Genomic DNA, 22725 nt, shown 5'->3' with positions numbered 1-22725 from the left:
GGTTATAGGGAAAACTATCTGACTCTGAATGTAAATAGTGACTTTATTACATTCAAAGAAAATGTATATAAAGTGAAATGGATTTTAAGTATACAGTCTGTTAAGTTTGGACTAACACCGAGACTCATATACTCAACACCCCAATCAAGATCTAAAATGTGTCCATCATTCCCAAAAGTTTCTGTGTGCTCCCCTCCAGGCAATTCCTACTCCTCTCACTGCCGGGACAATTACAGTTTTGATTTTTATCACCATAGATTAGCTTGTTTTTCCTAATTGTGAGCTTTATATAAACAGAATTATGCAGCCTTTATTCTTTTATTTATGGCTTTTTTGCTCAACATATTTATGAGAATCATGTATAATGTTGCTCTTTCGTATGAATAGTTTGATGTTTCTTATTGTTGGCTGGTATACCACTGATAGTTCTACCACAGTTTATTTAACTATTTGCCTGTAGATGAACACTTGGGTTGTTTGCAGATCTGAGCTACTATAAATGAAGCTACTGCACACATTTTATACAAACCATTTTGCAGACGTTTTCATTTGTCTTGGATAAAGACCTACCTAGAAGAGGAATTGTTAGATCATAAGGTAGGAGCATGTTTAATTTTATAATGACACACTCAACAGTTTTCCAAAGTGTTTATACCATTTTGCAATCCTACTGGCAATGTATGAGAGTTTCAGTTTCGCCACAGCCTCACCAATATTTGATGTTGTCAGTCTTTTAATCGTATGCATTCTGGTGAATGTTAAATCCTACCCTATTTTGGTTTTAAATTGCATTTCCTTTTTCATGTGCTTATTGGCCATTCTTCTTCTTTTGTGAAGTATCTTTATGAATCTTTTGCCCATAATTTGTATTTGGGCTCTTTGTCTTTTCATTACTGATTTGTATACATACATATATTTATTATATTTTATGTTACACAGTATATATACACATATGTTTAAAATATAATTCCATAGTCAAATAAATGAATCGATGATATTTTCTTCTCAGTCTATGTCAATTTTCACTGAAGTACCTAAGTTATCAATTTTGATGATGTCCAATTCCTCATTTTTCATTCTAATGGATGACTTTTTTTGTATTTAGAACTTCGCCCACTCAAAGTTACAAACACTTTTGTTGTTGTTTATTTCTAGAAACTTTATAAGTTTAGCCTTTACATTTAGATCTATAAATCACATTAAATTAATTTCTGTGCATAATATAATGTAAGGATCAAGATCTACTTTTTCTTATAGATTTTTCCAGTTAATCTAGCTCATTTGTTAAAAAGATTGGTGTTTCTCCCCATTGAATTACTTTGGTGCCTTTATCAAAAATCAGTTAACTATAGAGGCAACTGGGTGGCTCAGTTGGCTAGGCGTCCAACTTTGCTCAGGTCATGAACTTGTGGTTCATGGGTTCCAGTCCCGCATCAGGCTCTGTGCTGACAGCTCAGAGCCTGGAGCTTGCTTTGGAATCTGTGTCTCCCTCTCTCTCTGTTCCTCCCCCATTCACACTCTCTCTCTTCTCTCTCTGTCTCTCTCTCAGATAAATTAAGACTAAAAAAAAACTTAAAAAAAATCAAGTAACTATATATATGTAAGGATCTATTTATGGACTATTCTGTTCCACTAATCTATTTATCTATTTTCTTATTTTTTATTATAGTTTATTGTCAAGTTGGTTTTCATACAACCCACAGTGCTCATCCCAACAAGCGCCGTCCTCCATGCCCATCACCCATTTTCCCCTCTCCACTGATCTATTTAACTATACTATATGCTTCAGTACATCATGATTACTGGAGCTTTAGAAGAATTCTTAAAATTAGGCAGTTAGAGTTCTCCAACTTTACTCTTTTCTTAATTGTTTTGGCTATTACATATCCTTGGCATTCTCCTATACATTTTTGAGTCAACGAGTCATTTTATATCAAAAAATCTGCTATAATTTTGGTTAAAATGGTAGATTGATTTGGAAAGACTAGACATCTTTGCAATATTGAGACCTCTAATTCATGAAAATGTAGTATGCTTTATTTATTTATTTGCTCCTTAACTTCTATTAATAATATTTATCATTATTTTAGTGTAGATGCGTTGCATGTTTTTGTTAAATTTATTATATTGATGCTGCTTTAAGAGTCTTTTTAAATTTTATTTTCTAATTGTTTAGTCAAGCCATGTAAAAAAAAATAGCAAGACAAGCGATGAAACTCACATCACCAATAATGGGACAAACTGACATTAGATGCTTCTGGTGATGTTCTGAATCAGATACATCACTTATATTTTATACATAACAATAATCCACAATTTGAATTACATTATGATGATTTGCAAGGAAATCAAACTGAACTTTCTATAAAACAGTGAGCCCATATCCTTAAAGAATGTCAATGACAGGAAAGACAAGAAAAGCTGAGGAAGTCACTCAGTCATCCATTTAAAGATGACTAAACAGACATGACAACAAACTGCAATGAATGATATTGGTTTAAATCCTGAATTGTTAAAAACAAATTATCTAAAAAGCAATATAAGGATAATTGTTGAAATTTTAAGGGTATATTAGATGACAGTATTGTATCAATGTAAAATTTCCTGAATTTGATAATTAAGCTGTAGTTATATGAATGCATTTTTTCATTACTAATAGAAAAAAATACTGAAGCATTTAAGCATGGAGGGTCATGATCTATGCAAATAATTTTCTTTTTTAAGTTTTTTTTATATGGAAAGAGATTACCAGTGGGGGAGGGGCAAAGAGAGAGGGACACAGAGAATCCAAAGCAGAATCCACACTGACAGCACAGAGTCCGACGTGGGATTCAAACTCACAAACTATGAGATCATGACCTGAGCTGAAACCAAGAATCAGCACTTAACTGACTGAGCCACCCAGGTGACTCTATGCAAGCAATTTTCAAGTGGCTCAAGCAAAATAGGTAAATAGACATAAAAGAGCAATGTGTATGTATGTTAAACAGAAAATGTAGAGAGAGATAAAGCCAATGTGACAATTTGTAAAAACAAACAGCTGAATCTGTATATTATGGTAACATGAGAGTTCACTGTAATATTCTTGCAACTCTTTCGTAGGCTTGATTATTTTTGAAGACAAAAATTTTAATTAAAGTGATCACAGCAGAATCGGACATACGTATCTTTCCCATAATTTTACTTTAAAAATTTTTTTCTTGTTTTTAAGAGAGAGAGAAAGACAGAGACAGAGACAGAAATAGAGACAGAGGTGAGCAGTGGAGGGGCAGACACAGAATCTGAAGTAGTTCCAGGCTCTGAGCTGTCAGCACAGAGCCCAGCGCACGGCTTGAATCCACAAGCCATGAGGTCATGACCTGAGACAAAGTCAGAAGCTTAACCAACTGAGCCACCCAGGTGACCCCATAATTTTAAAAGAATAATGTTGATCTGGGTACCATTTGAAAGATAGTAATACATCTTGCTTTCCAATTGCCAAAGCTTTTGCCATGTCCAGTGCATTATGCTTTGCTTGTATGCAGGATACTATTTCCTTTGAATGAAGAGTTGAGAAAGAATGAAGGCTAAGGGACAGAAAAAAATTGCTCTTAAACCAGAAATATATGCTACTCTTTTTTGTGACTCCCTTTTCATTAAGGCCAAATTGAAAATAGTGTTGATTTGAAAGCCTGTATGTATTTTTTCCATCCTAGTTCATTAATAGAAGAAGACATTTCAGCCAAAAAATATGATCACCCACCAAAATGCAACTTCCATTTCCACATATAAATTCTTCAATTTATTTACTTAGGTGTTTCTTTATTCCATGAACTTTTATTTAGGAAATATAAAGTGAACGAGACTCGACAGATCAACAGGAAAATACAGCAGTGTGGAGGTTGTAATTCCCCATATCCCCATTTATTCTGCCCACATTCTTCTGGTAATGTTTCATCACAGATAATGACCTCAACAACCAACAGCATTTTTAAAAAAGACAGTTAGTAGAATCTTGAAGGAAAGAAGGACTTTTATCATTACTGTCATTTATAGCTGTTTTTTTGTTGTTGTTGTTGTTAGCCTTTCCTTTCTGGATTGTAGCACTGCAAAACCTAAATTTGTTTACAAAGCCAATATTCCCATTGAAAGATGACTTCCTTTATGTTTGTGTATCTGGAAAAATGTGAACAATATGAGAATACCAGTTGTATTACTTTCACTTAACTCTCCTCTGCAAAATAATGTCTTACTCCTTAATTTTGATTTTTTGATAATTACATCTTTCTCTTTAAATTTGGGAATACCAATTTCCATTTAAACTCATGAGAACTAATAAGTGTAGTGTGTACTGCAAATCTGAATGATTTAATTATTTTTAAATTGTTTTTATTAGAATGTTAATAACTTTCTGCTTTAATGCTATCTGTCCCAACTTCTCTGGGGCTGTTCCTCCCACTTAATACATATCCTTTAGATAACAAATTGTAGACACAAAGGAAAGCTAATTTTATCACTGGATTACAAATAGACTAACACACATGACTAAGGCCTGACAGAGAAGCTGGAAAAAAGATGGTTGGTCACATAGCCTGTGCACACCCATGCTTTAACAGATTCCAAGATAAAGATCCTTTTTAGGACCTCTGAGAGTCAGAGGTATCTTATAAAGGACTGTTGGCATTCAACAATAAGCTCAGTCTCTTCGCTTTCAGTCCATTCTGCTCTCGTGATTCACTGTGGTTCACAAAGTGGCTGATGTGAAGTCCTTTACTAAGAACCTTCAACATGGTATTTATAGAAAGATTCATTTGTAGTCTTACTTCAAAGAGGTCAGCAGGTGCAATATATTCTTTGGAGGAATTCTGACTCATTTCTCCAGATTGCAAGATACTGTCTTTGTTTACACAGTAAGCATTTTAGGCATCACAGGAATGAGTAGCTACACTTTTAAACTCACTACTTTCAGAAACCTACAAAATGTTCGTGAAAAGTCTATACTACAGAATGGTTTGCAATTTGAAAACCTAATACACAGTGCCAGATATAGGTTATATTTAGACTGTTTATATGTCCAGTTTGTCTGGACAGTCTGGATTTTTCATGTTCTCTCAGTATAATTATTAATAACCTCTCCTTTCACTTTAAAAAGAATCTAACTTTGGATAATAATTTATATGGTCACCTTAGCTATATTTGGGTATTTATATCTCTGTATTTTCTTCCAATCAATGAGTTTCAATTAATTTCACATCTTGGCTCTAAATAAGATATTTCTTACTTCTCACTAAATCCTACGTGGGAGAAAGGGTGGAGTGAACTTACACCTCAATGTGACTTGAACTTTTGCTTTCAGAATACATAGGTTTCTGGAATGCCATTATTGAATTGGTTGCAGTGTAACTGAAAGACAGATGTGTACAGAGCCCAAACTACCCAGACTGCTGACATTTTCAGGGCAACTACACCTAAAATGAGTTTAGCATTCAAAATAAGTCTAAGAAAAAATTATAGGTCTAAGAATAAATTATACAGAATTTGACTGAGGCCACCGTCTCCAAGATAAAATCTCTGGTATTTCACGTTTAAAATTTTTAAGAAACACTGCTGATTTCTTCTTTTACCTACTGACATCAAAATTTGGTTCACATTTTTTATTCAGTACACATGCAGCTCTAAATTTCTTTTTGAGCACAACACTCAGGATATTGACTTAATATGCATTTTTAACCCAATTCCTTTTCACACATTTTTTTTCCTGTTCATGTTATTTTATGTAACACTTATACATTACATTTACTAGGTACCAGGAGCTATTGTAAGTACTTTTACAAATACAAACACATTTAGTCCTTGCAAAAACCTACAAGATAGGTTCTATTATTGCCGTAGTCATCATTCACTGATGATGAATCTGAGGAGAGGGTAGTTAGCTAACTTGCAGAATATCATACAATGAATATGTTCAATATTTAGACCCAGGCACCTAACCCGAGAGTCCATGACTTTAGCCACCATGCTCTGCTCTCTCTATAGCATCCCTTTCAAATAAGCAAGGTATGACTTCCACTTTATTGGAGTAGTAATTGACAGATCAAATGGTTAAGAGAGTTTGTCTCATGTTTTAAATAATTCATTTATTAAAAGAAATTATTGGCTACTTTTTGCAAGGCACTGAATTAGGTGGTAGGGAAACAGTTGAATTCATTTCTAAACCACCAGAGGAATGTGTTTGTCTAGTTTCATTTAAGAAAAAAAGATCAGAAGCTTCCAGATTTAAAACATTTATATGCCTAAAATTAAGAAACAATTCACACTCTTCTGTCGAGATGGAACTTGAATCTACAGATGTGTACAGCCTGTGTGTCGGGGCCAACAAATGGACAGGAGGTGTGCTCAGTGGTGTTCTGGTGTTGAGTCCATAGGCCCTGAAGGAAGACAACCTGCACTTCAATTGTGGCTATGTATACACTCTTGTGTAGTTTTGGGAAATTTATTGGCTTAATCTTTCCAATCATACAATGAGAACACTTACCTCATAGGCAGCTATGAGAAAAAAAAAAGAGACTTCAGAAGACTACGAGCACATTGTATGTGCTCAATAAATCATAGTTAAATATTATTTAAAATGGTCAAACCACACTATATTATTTAATCCAGCTCAATTATAAAATAATATATAAGTTGCCACAGACAGATAATTTAACAAGCCCAGTCTTAACTCACTAGCAAAATACCAGTATGCACAGATGTAAATAGACTAAAAACAAATAGAACACCAATCCAGGATCTTATTTTTCACTTACGTTATGCTTACACTAGTTGTAGAGATGGCAAAGGGATGAATTATTTCAATTCTGGAACAGTGGGACTAGTAGCAAGGAGGCCCTGCCTGGTTATGTTATAATGTCATTACTTAAAACCCTTTTTTTCTAATTGTTTTAGTCTAGCTTTCTTGGATTCTTTAACATAAGTTAGCATATATGACTTCTGCTGGAATGAAAATGACATATCTGGAATTTCTTTTGTTTGTCTCTTCCAGGTAAACCAACATGCAGCTAACGTAGTTAAGAGGTAAAAGTTTCATCCTCATTCTTTATATTTTCATTTTTAAATTCTATAACCTCAGATATTCTAAATAAAATCTCTAAGCCTTCTCTTCTGGGAAAGAAATGTTTTTAAATGTTATCAGTAATTCATCAAATGCCGTAGAAGTATTTTTGAAAATACGCTTGCCTATTCTTTTACACTCGAGATTAATTTCTTTTCTGTAGCTGAGCTGCAATGCAACCAAATATTTATCTTTATTTTCTATGATTGAAGACAAATCAAGAATGACATTCTGAAACCTATGATAAAGATTTAGAAAACAATCAGTATCCATTACATTTTCAAAAAAATTTAGATTAATAACAAAACGTACTAACAGAAATTTTTATATGAACTATTCTCTGGAGGGAAATTCATCACTGAAGTTATCAGCATCCTCAAAGGAGCGAATAATTAAAACAAAATGTTGTGCAACCCACACTATACTCACATTGCTGTGAATATATTTAAAATAATGAATATTGGTGGGTATGAAATTTTCAATAGGGCTCACTACTGCCGCTGCTCACTCTAGAAACATGAACTGCAAAGAAACAAGTCCTGCCATTTTAGAGTGAGAACTGAGAAGAAGCCAGCTAACAGGACAGTTGAGGCTGTGCATCATTAGTGGCATTTTTGTGTAGTCCTTCATCCAGGGAGCAAATTCAGAGAGGAGCAATCTGGGAATCCATAAATCCTACTGACCCTTGGTTAAGGGACATTCATTATAAAGAACACCTGGAGGGAAGACTTGAGCATTGAGTCACAGCTCAAAAGATCAGATTACCTGAGCGCTGCAAGTCTCGGTTAAGTAAGGTAGCCCAGGAAGAGAATGATCTTTCTCTGCAGTCATTTCGGTAGTGTTATATTGGAGAAAGTTACAGGTTTATCTAATACTGTGGTGTTTCTTTCGCTGTGTATTTCCCACATATTATTGTTTACTTCGAGCATCTAATGCCATTTATAGTTTACAAGTACACTTTCTATCTGTTACATGGTATTTCAGCTGAACATTTATCATGAGTTTTACTATCTTTCGTGTTTATCACTTCAAATCTAACCAAAACTATAAATATTTAAATTCATGTATATGAACATACATTCAGATGCAAACTGCCAAATAAAAACTCTTTCCACGAATCAAGATTTTCATTATAGTTTACATAGATAATACAAAATACTGAAAATGTCTTCAAATCCAACTTGTTCCAAACAGAAAGGAGAAAATGCTCACAGAATGCTGCTAAGTAGTCAATAATTACTACCAGTTTCTGAATCTGAGGCTTGGAAAACTGTCAGCAAGTTACTGAAAGGAAAATGTGAATGTGAACGTGAAGAGTAGGTTTTGGAAAACTGACCCTGGAAAGGGATGAGGCATCCAGTCTGCACTAACAGCTACTCCGGACACTTCCATTGCTCCCTAGGTTTGGCAATACTGAGCACTGGTTTAAGTAAGAAAATAAATTGCCTCGATGCTTTCTACATGTGTTTTTCAATAAAGATTGCAGGTTAAATTCAGTGATGAAACAATAAGAAATTTTTTAAATTGGGTCCAAAAAAATTTTTTTTTGGTGCAAAAAGGTGATTTTATTAAAGCACAGGGACAGGACCCCCAGGCAGGAAGGGCTGCCGGGTCAAAAAATTTTAAAAGATCGCCCTGCTTTACACAGTAAGCGTGCAATTAAGGGCACTCACTGTCTTTGAAGTATAATTTGACGAGAAGTATGAAAGTCTTTTTTATGTTTTTTTTAATCTTTATTTTTGAGAAAGAGAGACAGAGCGTGAGCATGAACAGGGCAGGGCAGAGAGAGAGGGAGACACGGAATCCAAAGCAGGCTCCAAGCTCTGAGCTGTCAGCACAGAACCTGATGCAGGGCTCGAACTCACAAACCACGACATCGTGACCTGAGCCGAAGTCAGACACTCAGTGGACTGAGCCACCCAGGCACCCTGGGGTACCAAAAGTTTTTAATATACACATATCATTTTTATGCAACAAGTATACCTCTAGGAGTGTGCATTAAGGAAAAAAATAGCACAAGTGTGCAAGAGATGCAGACTTTTCGTATGTGTTTACAACTGTGAAATGTTGGTAATACTAAAGTATTGTTGGTAATATTTTATTCCTTTTAATGTAATACTGTGTGAATATTAAAATAATTTATGGGCTGTCTATGTGTTAAATGTTATATATTCAATGATTTCTCAATGAGGAAAACAGCCTACAGCTTGATATACATATTGTTATCCTGTCCTTGTAAAAGAAACAACCAAAGTGTGTGTGTGTGTGTGTGCATGTATATGTGTGTATAAAAAATGCACTTAACCTTTAGATTTGAGATTATCGGACTTTTTTTTCTCTGTGTTCTCTGTACTTTCTAATTTTTTGACAAGAGAGTTAAATCACTGTAAGAGATAGTGGAGATATGAAATCCTTGTGGAGGTGGTGAAATCCTGTATCAGGATGTGACTGATGAAGTGTCTGCTGATACCAAACAGGCCTTTCGATCTCAACTTAAGACTCTGGGTTTGGGAAAAAGAATGAAATGTGTTAGGAAACCAATGTAAGTATGAGGCTGTTTTCAGTGTTTACAGAAAGACTACAGAAATAGACATCAGAATAATGGTAAGGACTTCTAAGTGTTTTATTATTATAAGTATTCAACTAAGGAAATTCAGGAGGGCTGGGATTGCTTCTAATGTGCATATATTATTATAAGAACATGTAGACACATTCTTTCTCCCATTGATGTGAAGATCTCCCATCAGAATAAGCTACATAGGCAGTAAACATCTATCTAGACTGTCCTGACCCTTCACCCTCTCCTTCTAGACCAATTGAAGAAGGGTGACTAGTTGTTATGTCTTTTTAGGAAGAGATACTAGGTTAAGTATTAGAATAAATTTGCAGAAACCATATGGTAGCCAAGTTTATTAATTAATAAACAACATGGGTTTTCAACTTTTATAATTCTCATATCTAGCAAAATGACTGGCACAGAATGTTGAATGAACGAGACTTCTCTAAACTTCTCTAAATGCCACCTAATATTTTCATTGACCAACAGTATATCCCTGGGTTCTTTCAAATTTATTTTTCTCTCTCCCTCCATTTCCTCCTTTTTAAATTAGAGCCCTAACAAATCCCTTCAAGGAGTTCAACAGTGAGTGGAAGAGACAGACATAGAAACAAGTTATTACAAGATAATTTCATAAGTGTTCTAACAGAGATAAGAAAAAAATGTTAGAAAATGTGGACAAGGTTGCCTGAGGAATTTAGAGAAAACCATGCACAGGAGAGGATGGTGGCCTCTGGGCAGAAGGAGCTCAGAAGCACAAGATAATTGGGTGTGTAGCAGAAAATAAGACTGACATGGCATCAGGATGAAGAAAACTGGAGTTGTTTTAAATAAACCAGAGACGCCCCACCCCAGTAAGTTTATGATATCCCTTTTATTTTTTAATTTAAAAAATTTTTAATGTTTATTTGTTTTTAAGAGAGAGAGAGCACACGTGTCAGGGAGGGACAGGCAGAGAGAGAGGGAGACACAGAATTCAAAGCAGGCTCCAAGCTCTGAGCTGTCAGTGCAAAGCCTGACATGGGACTTGAACCCACAAAGTGTGAGATCATGATCTGAGTCGAAGTCAGACACTTAACCAACTGAGCCACTCAGGCTCCCTTATGATTTCCCTTTTAAATACTAGTGTTGAATCTTGTAAAATCACATAATTTTGCCAGGAGACAAAACTTTTTTGTGGGAAGATGAGGATAAGAATACAACAGAGCTCTTGCAATGGAATCACAATACCATAAGAATTTTCTTCCAAAACTCTTAGATAAGGACTAGACAAATAGTAGTTGAGGTACCCTTAACTAAAACGTCCCCAAATCTAAGTTGACTATATAATTTACAGTCCCCAACAGGGACATTTTTAAAATATTTTTTACGTTTATTTATTTTTGAGAGAGAGACAGACAGACAGACAGAATGTGAGCAGGGGAGGGACAGAGAGAGAGGGAGACACAGAATGTAAAGCAGGCTCCAGGCTCTGAGCTGTCAGCACAGAGCCTGACGTGGGGCTCGAACTCACAAACCAGGAGATCATGACCTGAGCCAAAGTCAGTCGCTTAACAGACTGAACCACCCAGGTGCCCCCAGGCATCTTTAAGAGGAAAAAAGAGGGCCATTAATAATTATGCAAAGATTATAGGCATATGCTAGCTATTCTCATTCTGCTGAAATTGAACATCCTACCAGATAGAGGTCCATTCTGAATGATATGGTTCTGTTTAAAATACAAAAAAACCTAAGATAAAGCTTGTTTCATTCACCTTCTGGTGCAAATTAAGTCAAGTAGATTCACACCTCAGGTAATCGTAAGAAACAATAATTAAGAACTACAATCAGGACATTTAATCATGAAGTCGGGTGAGGTTTGAAAAGTGTACCATTTGGAGGCAATAAGGTTTGCAAGTATAGACAAATTTAGATTTTAAACTCATCTCCACTTTGCTCTGTGACCATCAGTACTGTACTTAACTTCTCTGAATGTCAATTTAACCTGTAAAAGGTGATAATATCTACTCCCAAAGCTGTCATGAAAATCTGATAAAGTAATGTATACAAAGAGCCAGTCACAAGATTGGAACTCAATTAACATTAGTCCTTTGGGAGAAGAGTAATAAGGTGGAGGGCTACAGTCTACAAACTGCAACCACAAGGCTTAAAACCCGGAGAGCACATCCATGTGTATACAAGACCTAAATAAATATATAGTTCAAGATTATCTGATTAACACTATTAAAGAAAATGGAAAATGTAATAAGAATTGGTAGTAATATCAGAAGAAATTTTCACTAATTTAGCTAAGAGAAGTAATGGGAACCTGATGAAAAATTATTCATACAACAGTGATGTCATGTAGATCTATCATTTATTTATTGAATTGGTGTGATCTTAGTATATTTAAAAAAAACCCGAGGATTGTGATTTCAATATGTGATCTTTTCTAGCACAGATGTATTTTTATTTTTTAATATAAATACCTTAGTTTTCCTTAATCTTTTTAAAGTTTATTTATTTGAGAGAGAGAGAGAGAGAGACAGCATGAGCGGGGGAGGGGCATAGAGAATGGGAAAGAAAGAGAATCATCTCAAGCAGGCTCCACACTAACATGATGGAGCCCCGGGCAGGGTTCAAACTCAGGAACCACTAGATCATGACCTGAGCCAGAATTGAGAGTTGGATGTTTAACAGACTGAATCACTCATGCTCAGTTTGTCCTAGATCTTCTTTACTTGATCTTTGAGAAACTGGTTATGAAACCACCACAAATTTTATACTTTTTGATATCACACCAATTATTCTGGGTCATTAGTACAGACTTCACTAAATATAATTAAGAACGGTGTTTTGAACACAGACGTCAACATCAGTATCAGAAGGAACAACGATTCTAAGTTATCTCCAACCCATGTAGTTACTACATGTTTCTCAAAACCGTTTATTTCAAACAACATGAAAGAATCCATGTTTTAGGAAAACAAAATCTGACAAATAGAAACACTCCCAATGGGAGTGCCTGGGTGGCTCAGTCAGTTAAACGTCTGGCTCTTGTCTGGCCCTTTGAAGGGTTCTGCACTGACAGAGTGGAGCCTACTTGGGATTCTCTCTCTCTCTCTCTCTCTCTCTCTCTCCGTCCCCCCCACATACTCTCTTTCTCTCTGAAATTAAACAAATAAACATTAAAAAAGATTCATTATTTAAAAAAGAAAAAGAAAACACTCCCAATGATCATCAAGAAAGAAACAAAAATGAAATGGAACAGAAAGAAAAAACCCCAATAAAACCAGCAATAGTGAGAGTCCACCTGCTGTCACAGTGTCATCTGACAGGCCACCCAGAGGAAAAAGCAGGTAAGCAAGAGCAGCAGCGTGGCTGTGGCAGGCTCTCCAGACCCCGCCTGGCACCGTCTAGTTCAGATGAGTTTGCAAAAGGGAGCTGACTAAGGGCGAAATGCACCCACAGCCCTCTCTTCTTCCTCTCCAGTTCTCACTGACCAAGCACCACCCAGGCTGTCATATCCATTTTTGAAACAAAAAGTACTGTGAGACAATTCTACAACACAGTGGAAACCACAAAAAGGAGAGTTTGTACACACGCAGACCTACTCGAACTGAGGAAAAGGCACAGGGGGTCGTCACAGCCACCCCTTGAACTTTCCACAGAAAGACCACTTTAGTTTTCTTAGTAAGATATTTCATATAAATTAAAGGACTAAAAGAAAGATATGGAATGTTCTGTCATAGCAACAGGAGCCTAGCACTTGGATTTCTCTTAACCCACCTGCGACTAGTGGCAATTCCACCTTAACTGTTCAGTAATAAAACACATTTTCTCCTGGTGGTGATGAATGTCTTACAGCTGCCTGATTCTGCTATTTCTCAGTAGTTCAGCACTTTTGCTAGGCAGCTAACACAGTCGAGAGAGAGAGTGTCCACTTGACAATCATAATTAATAACAATTACTTTTATTATTGTTAATAAATATATTATTTTAAATTTAACACTCTCATTATGAGTGGCCCTGAGAGCAAGGTTCTTGAAGAATTTTCAAGAAAACATCAAGAAATAAAATGCTATACTATATATAAAATGCCAAAACTGTGTAACTTGTATAGTCAATACAGTATGTCAAACACAGCAATAAATTCAAGACAGAAAAGAACAGGAGAGAATTTTGGGATTGGCTATTACAGAGAGATTGTTGGACCCCTCGTGAGAGCCATTTCAATGTGGTGATGAATGAGTGACATATGGGTAACTGGTTAAAAATTTTGGGTTAAAAGCTTCTAACATTTTATTAAGTATTTCTAGCCATTTGCATAGTTGTCAGTAATGAAGATGTTTTATACCTTAGCTTATAAGGAAGGAAATATAGTTATTGATAAAATTCAGGTGAAAATTCTTGTTAATACTTAAAATCAAAGCATCACATGTTCTGTATAGCCCACTTTTCTCAGTATCTCTCCTGATCTCAATCTGTCTCTTGCTTCCTCAGCATTATGGTACCATTTCTCATCCTCTCTTCATTCTTTGTGTGAATGCTAATTGAGCATATACTTCATACCATGCACTTTTCCACATATTGCAGACATAGAAAGTAGTAAGATTCAATACTTTTTCTTAATGAACATTAAAAAACAGACTGCTAATTGCAATAATTTGTAATGATATGTAGCACATTCTGGGTACTACACTAGAGTTTAGACCCAAGCGTTGTGAGGACTCAGAGAAATGTTGTTAGTATTCGGGAGCAGGCAATAGGGCCATCACAGACATCACATCGACTTCACAGAGGAGTCTTTTGATCTGTCTTTGGAAGGATGGTAACGGTTTCTTTAGAGTGCGAAGCTGAGGGAAATGCAATCTATTCAATGAGGTTTTGCACTGTTTACTACAGATGAAAGAAAACTTCTGAAAGGTGAGCAAAGGCTCAGTGACATAAAAGTGCACAGCTTATTTGAGAAACTCGAAGTAGTCAAATATTATTGAAACATAAGATCTGTAACAGAAAAGGACTTGGCAAGGTATTCAACTAATTGATATTTATTAAGTACATATTATGGGCAAGAGACCAAACTAGAAATAATGCTATGTATTTTATTGTATAAAACACCTCCCATTAGCCTAACAAGGTGGATGTTATTCTCTGAAAATATATCAGGAGAGTAACTGAGGTGCAAGTAAGGTAAATTCGGTCAGACCTTGAATCCAGCTGGTTCCTCTAAATATACACTACATAAAAACCCAAGTGAATTCAATTCTGAAAGGGACCAAGCATGCTATTAAAAAGTCTATAACTTTATCCGGAGAGTCCTAATGAGTTAAGATAGGTTTTTTAAGTCAAGCTATATCATGAGTGCATTTAACAGCAAATATGGCAAAGTTGTTAAAGGACCAGGCAAAACCACTATAAAGTGTGTGTGACTTGGCAAATAAACCTCTCAGGGTCTCAGTGTTTTTTTCTTATAAAATGTGGGATAATGAGTATATATTTTATTAGAATGTTGTACTCATTATTTAATATGTGAAGTTTATTTAGAGTGATGCGTGGCTTCAGTAAATCATCAGTGTATGGGATTCTTGTTTCAGAAATAGCTCTCTGACGGCATTGTGAAGAAAGAATGGCAGAGGAAGGGAAACGTCAATCCTCAATACTCCTGAAGTAGAATAAGGAGGGCTTCAACTACAGCATTTGGCAGTGATAGAAAAAGTAAAGGTAACATTGGGAGATATTTCAGATGTAAATATTGAAAAAAATTTGTGACCAACTGATTTAGGGAGGAGAGGGAGGAAAACACAAAACAGAAACGACCCCGATGTTTCTAGTTTATATGGCCAGATGAACGTGGATGTCTTAACATTTCATAGTCCAACTGCTACTTCCCTGTGAACTAATTACCCTAGGACTCTCTTGGCTGCCGACCGCCTGTAATTGATTTAGAGATTATTTATAGAAAAAAAATAAAAATAAAAACAATGTTGAAAGCCAATAGAAGCCAGAGAAGCCAGTTCCTCCCACTAAGGCTAGCCTTTCTCTATCGCCTTAAATTGACCCTGTTCTCAAGTCCCTTGGGTGTGAAAATAACTAAGCAGTTATCTCTGAAGCTGGATGACAACGGAACTTCTAATTTTTAGCACCAGAGCTGCCCAGAGGTACCATGCTGGTAGGTAGTAAAAAAGGGACTTATGAACATACCCCAATTACAGTTTGGGGACATTTTGTTTTCACTTGGGGCAATAGTGAGAGGAGGAATGTTTCTAGAGAATTCTTAGTTTCTCAGTAAATACACTGATGGCATTTAAGTTCTATATAATATCCAGAGTCCACAAAATGTTACAAAGTTTAGGTACATTAAAGAAAATATATTTTAAGATTATTGTTGGGTGAGACATGAGAATGTACACAGAAAGTTAAAATGAATACCTAAATAAATTCTAGGCAAGACACTCCCTGAAATTTTTTTTATTACTTAAATTACACATACATAGAATATATTTCAATTCTTCTATAAAAACTATCATCTGTATCTCTACTACACAATTTGGGAATTATGAAAGCTGAATATTTTACATGCCATATAACATGTACAACTAACATAAAATTTATTTTTGAGCTATTAAGGTTTTAAATGAACTACATGGCTTCTTTAATAAGTTAATATTGCATATAAATGACAAAAAGAGTCAGGAAATACACAAAAACATGTTTATTTTACAGTGGGGGGATAGAGGAAAAGTGGTAATAATCCTAAATTCTGTTCTCCACCTGCATGAAAGCTTCTTCATATCATTGTCTATGTTCTTTTTCTTTCAAAGCAATTTCATGAAAACATCTTGGAGTTTAGAAGATAGAAGTGAATGTTAGTCACTCCATAATACAAATATCCTGAAATCAAAAGTGAGTTTTTGTTCTCTTCTGCATCGCCTCTTATTGTTCCTTTAGTGCCTAACACATAACCTTCAAGACAGGTGGTGGCACTCAGCACACATCTTCACCTTTACTCCCAACAATGCAACACTACCTATAAGGTCTTTCCAAATAACTCTTAAAGATGGTAGATTTAATGCTATCAAACCAAAACCTCTTTTGAGTCCAGCCAAATCAAACACGGCCTCTGGAACTTTGTCCCAACATGACTGGTGTCCTGTCTGGATCTTGTCCCTGTCTGGATCAAGAAAGGACTTTCCTCAGCCTCTTCTCATTTTTTAGTTCTTTGAAAGCAAGGCACAGACAGCCACATTTCTGATTTGTTAACAAAACCACCATTGTACCATATCTGAGAGCTTAATGGCAAAAATATAGGAATGTTCTAACCTCTAAAAATAAAACATTGTATGCCATTTTCCTATCGAGTGAAGACCTTTATTTATTTATTTGTTTGTTTGTTTATTTTGGAGAAATTGTTTTCCAAATATTTAAAGCTGCTTTATAATTTAAGGTAAAAATTACATGTTTGCATATGACTGAAGTGGACAAGCACTTCAATTGCCAGTCCTATACCAAGACACACTCCAAACCTGACAAGGAATAAATTAAAAGAAGACCAACTTTTCTGTTTCCTTGCTATTAATATTAACATCACCTCCAAACTATGATCTAGTTGATAACTTAAGCATTTGTTATTCCTCATCCTAAGCATAAAAGTTGTTTTTTATTTTCTAAGTCAGCTCTACATCCAACGTGGAGCTTGAACTCAAGACCCCAAAACCAAGAGCCGCATGCTCTACTGACTGAGCCATCCAGGCGCCCCTAAAAAGTTGTTTTCAAAGAGAATGTATTATGCTATTAAAATACAACCCATCCTTGTATAAGCCTCCACATAATTATAGTTTTGTATAATTAGAGCTTTATGTCAAAAGATTTACAGCTTTATCACCTCAAGCAATATTTCACAGCTGCCAAAAATGATTTATGCAATAATGACTTAAACTGTAAAATAGAATCCTCAAAGGAAGGGCTGTCAAATATTCTTATTGCAAATAACTAGGTTTTTAAAAATTGATATTCTGGTAAACAGCAAGTTCAGTTGTACTGGTAAAATCACATAAAGTACCATGGAAGGAAGTGTGGCTTCATGAGGGGATCATGCAGCTGATCTCCCACTGCATGTATGTGAACTCATTGCATAGATCACGGGTTTAAACTGCTTAGAACACCTCTGGCAGTTTTGAAAACAAGCTTTCGGGGCGCCTGGGTGGCTCAATCAGTTAGACGTCCGGCTTCGGCTCAGATCATGATCTCGGGGTTCGTGGGTTCAAGCCCCGCATTGGGCTCTGTGCTGACAGCTAGCTCAGAGCCTGGAACCTGTTTCAGATTCTGTGTCTCCTTTTCTCTCCGATCCTCCCCCACTCTGTGTCTCAAAAATAAATAAAAAATATTTTTAAAAAAAGGAAAGCAAGCTTTCAAAAGTAATACCATACTCATGTTTTCGCTGCTCCAGTATGAGTGAATAGAAAAAGTGGAAACCGAATATATAAACTTTTTGTTACTTTGCTCATTGTGCTTATGACATTCCCAACCACATTCCCGTAAAGTGATAAATAGAGAGTAAGGAAAGGAAGCATTTACTGCATATACTTAAGAAACCAAGAAACTCCCCAAAGTAAATGATCTCAACAATAAAGAAGTAAGGAAACTCTGAAAAACAAACCAATACAAAATGTTGGTGATTTTATCCCTTCCTGATTTTATAAATGTAGAGTGCCTGGCAGGCATTCTAAGGGCAAAGCTTTCAAAGCATCTGAACTTCACAAGCTCTGACTGAATTTGCAGTTGCCATGTGAATAAAACCAATGCACTTTGAAGATTCTATTCAAGGTATCTGAACTAGTCTCAAAACACAGGTTGATTACATTCAGAGCAAATAAGGTTGTGTCATAACAATCCAAAAGGATCATAAATTTAATCTTTTCTTTTGGAAAATGAAAAAAAAAAAGCTTGGCCCATGATCTCATATATCCCATATCAATAAAAGTGCAATAGGCAGCATTTGTCATTAGCTCTAAAGATTACCAAGTCTTTGTAGACCGACTCAAATCTAAAAATGAAGCCAACAGAATCAAAATCATCATCAAAGGTTGATATTTATATCCCTAAACAAGCTTCCAAGTAAAAATCTCCTTTTTTAAAATAAGAAGGTTTTAATTCATATAACCAAGTGCATCACTCAGATAGAAAGATTTGCATTACAGCAGCATCTTCGTTGTAGAAACCTTTACATTCATGTTTGTGATTCCACCTTTACTTGCCTTTATTAGATGTTTTGAGATAACTTCATGCACTCATATCGTACAAATCACACAAGGTTTTGAAAGATCACCATTCTACTTGCCATATATAAATAACAACTTTCATTGCAAAATACTGTTTGAAAAAAAAGGTGAGTACCTAAGTGATCCTGACAGTCTAGATGCATTTTATACTTAAATTGTATAAGTTTAAACAAAATACTGAAATGTCCAGAAAACATAATGACCAAATGTGGACCAGCATGCCCTGCATAACCACAATATACAGTATGTCAATATCATGATAAATATTCAGATGGGGGAAATGTCAGACAATTAAGTTATTCGAAAAGCCCAAATTGTTGGCATCAGATACACACACAAAAAAGATGAGTTGCATTTGGGTAGTGAGAGCCTTAGTCCAAGAAATGCTTTCAAGACAACAGAGCAATTAGGCTATTTCTAGCATGCCAACACTACTGACTGAAAAGTAGCGGGGCGGGGGGGAAGGGGGATGAGAACTTTAAAAACAATCTCTATGTTGACTGATAATCATATAATTGTATTCTAGTATACAAACCTGTTTTTCTAATCATATTTTGTCACATCTACTCACAAAAGTTGATGTTAAGGAAAATATAGTAATTAAGAATTACATTTTCTATCAGAAAATATGTAATTGTAAGAAAATAAAATAGTTAAACCTTTTTATCAAATGATGAATCATTATATGCTATAGGTTATAACACATCACTGATTTTCTCACTTGTAAAACTTAAGAGTTACCTAAAAATCTGCCTAGATATCTCTCTGCCTCAATGATTTCTGCCAATGGAAAAAAAAAGGTAATGCAATATCAACAAAACCAACTACAACACGCATTTTTAAGTGATTTACATTTAAGCACTAAATTGTCAAACATCACTAAGTGTATACATTTGAGAATGCATATTCTTTTAATATACACACATGTGAGTTCATATGTTATGTATGAATGTACGTGCATTAAATGGGGTTTTGGGGGGACTATTATAAGTCTATTATGTATACTCCCAGAGCTAGCCTGAAAGAAGGAGGAACGCCCTTGAAGTTGAGGTATGACCTTAAGTTTGAGATGCCAGTTTTGTTGCAGCTGTAAAACGAGTACTGATAACTCCACATTATCTTCTGCCCATTTCTTATTTTAGGATAAAACTTTTACAGCCTTTATTATTTGAATACGTATAGGTTTACTAGACAAATTCTTCAAGTTCCTACCAATCACCCTTAATGTTGCATGAAAAGGAGCTCAAGAAACAAGAGGTGTTGTCTATCAAATAAAGCTGAAGAGCCAAGAAACATTTGTAACTGCAGTAGTTTTACTTAGAGACACACCGTTTTCAACAAGATGCTGCTTTGTGAAATATTTTCAAGTTCAAGGACATAAAACTCTGTATGTGTCTCCTAAGAAACACATATCAATGCAATCAGTAAATTATTGGCCTTTTTATTAGTCCCTAGAAAGAGGAGAGAGTAAGACTGATATTTTGGCACTTGGACCTAGTGATAGTAAGCCACTGCACTTTTGAAGAATACAGGGCACCCTTACTCAAAGAAGAAATTGTTCTCACTAATACACTAATGAAAGCATCCAGATTTCCTGAATCCTAAAATACTAGAAGCAAAAAATAACTACAACTGAATATTTGGAGCTTCTCTGCATATGAACTTTCAATAGTCATTTGTCAAAATTTCATTTCACTGCAATCAAGTAAAAATAATTCTAAATAGATGAACTTTACCATTTTTGTGATAGTAGGTGACCTCTACTTTCCTCTCCTCTGACCCCAGCAATGCCTGGGCAATTTGGGCAATATCATGTCTCTTGGTCTCAGGCCCGTGGAGAAAGTCGCAGGTGCACGGCTTTTGCATGACATCCGGCCTGGAGAAGCCAGTCATCTCGCAGAACCCATCGTTGCAGTAGATGATGGCACAGTTTTGCACTCTGGCATTTGCAATGATAAATTTTTTATCTGTAATAAGAAAGTAGTAAGGCTTTTAAAAAGCTTCCGTGAGATTTCCATAAACACTGGAGCAAATTGTTGCATAATAGGAGATCTGAAAAGCAGGTGCTTCCCAAATTGCTAACTGCCCAAGGTTTTAAAAGGAAAATAAAAATCCTAAATATGAAATTAATGGTCCCAAGTAGTTTTAACAAAAAGTATTAAGGAACTACTCTTCAAATTTCAAGAATGTAATTTCTCCAGTAATCTAGTTCTCAAGCCTTGTAACTCCCAGGGGTCCTAATGCACACTCAAACAAGCAGCTGGCCCACTGATATTTCCAGAATACCATTTAATTGTAAGATAAATATTTTCAAAGCCCAAACAATGAAACACCTTGTAGCTGTCAGATTTCTTGCCTCAGCCTTGGCCTTAAAGAGTACAACTTTCTCAAAGTAGCTATTATTTTTGGATTTAGCTTTTCTCTACCCCTCTACACACTCATGTTAAAAAACAAAACAAAACATGAAACTATTAGCAATAAAACTATTCAGTGTTAATTAGTTTAATAATTCAAAGAGTTCGCCTTTCATAATATATATTTTCTAGAAGATAAAAAAAACTTATACATGCACAGTAAATGTCATGTTAACACCTTTTCACTTTTACTTGGGAAGAACCTTGAATTTTTGTCTAGTAGGGATTTCAATACAAAGGGCTTATTAAATTTTATCATAAATTGTATTTACAATTTCCATATAGAATGTGAATAGGATATACTAGTATATTTTGTACACAAGGTACTATATCCTCATGTCACTAAATGCAGTGCCAAAATAACTGCAAAATGTACAACATAATTGTGTGTTGAGACAGTTTTAAGGAAATGTTGAAATTAAGTTAATAAGCATAGAATTTAAAGTTAATATATTTATATAACAATAATTCATTCCTTATAGTTAGTCCACAGGAGAATGTTAAGTGTCTCTGCATTCAGTTGTGGGATTTACTTTTTACATTTCAATTTTCAAATTTCTTGATGGAAATTTAAGGAAATGATAAAGGGGCTTAAATGTTGTTTTGAATAATGAACCGTTTGCATGGGAACTAGCATGGATCAGATATTGGTTTTTCCAAATTATCCTTCTTGGGATATATTTGCATTGATTCAATGCAAAGTTTAGCTTCTATAAACTAAACGCAAGCAAGCATCCCTGTCATACCACAGCTTAGCAATTTAACCAAGGTAAAATATAGTTTGCATAGCCGTTTCCATCGCTGCTACCGTTTACATTCTCTTGTTCCAGGGGTATGCTCTGCTCTGCTACTGACTTTCAAAAAGTCTACAATTTAACAGCCTCAAAATATAAATCCATGTTATACTAGTACGTTCCCTTTAAGATAGTAGAAGAGTAGGACATTAAGTAGCAAGGCAGATAATGGAGCAGTGGGAGAGGAGGATCAAATTGCCTCCTACAATGGAGACCATAATCTAAAATGTAAATCAGAATTAATATCTGGGGGAGAACACTCCCGCTGCCATTCGAACCTCCTGGCTCGGTTTCACAGCCTGTTAACTTGAAAGAGCCCGGAGTTACCGGCTCCTCAGCCTGAACGCTGCGAACGCCAAGTGCACCGTCAAAGCAGAAAGCGAGGGAGAGATAAGAGAACAAATGAACTTACTTTGCCCTTCAAATTTCCGTATGATGGTCCCCAAAAATGTGTTTTGTGGAGCCACATGCCCCCTGCGAACAGGCATGTTGACCCCGGTCCTCCGAGGAGCGCTCCCCGCGAGCTCCGGAGTTCTCCCGGGATCTCTCCTCGGCTAGAGCCCAGGCCAGCTCGCGAGCCGCTCTTTGTGGCAGAGCATCCTCTTTTGAA

At 35.7% G+C, this 22725-nt stretch overlaps 1 protein-coding gene across 1 annotated transcript in view; it reads right to left on the bottom strand.

Moving 5' to 3' along the window:
• The window catches only part of KCNH7 (potassium voltage-gated channel subfamily H member 7), a 485946-nt gene extending 463293 nt beyond the window's left edge, over nt 1–22653 (bottom strand). Inside the window, exons 1-2 of the mRNA XM_029932996.1 lie at nt 22528–22653; nt 20644–20874 (exon numbers count right to left, since the gene is read on the bottom strand). Of these exons, the coding sequence (XP_029788856.1) occupies nt 20644–20874; nt 22528–22603 (307 nt within the window). The 5' untranslated portion in view covers nt 22604–22653. The remainder of the gene's footprint in view (nt 1–20643; nt 20875–22527) is intronic.
• Nucleotides 22654–22725: the final 72 nt, after the last annotated feature.

This window comes from Suricata suricatta, chromosome 3 (genome assembly GCF_006229205.1).
Source record: "Suricata suricatta isolate VVHF042 chromosome 3, meerkat_22Aug2017_6uvM2_HiC, whole genome shotgun sequence".
In the NCBI taxonomy this organism is placed as follows: Eukaryota; Metazoa; Chordata; class Mammalia; order Carnivora; family Herpestidae; genus Suricata; species Suricata suricatta.
The sequence above is the reverse complement of the archived record's forward strand: the minus strand, read 5'-3'. Positions and strand labels throughout refer to the sequence as shown.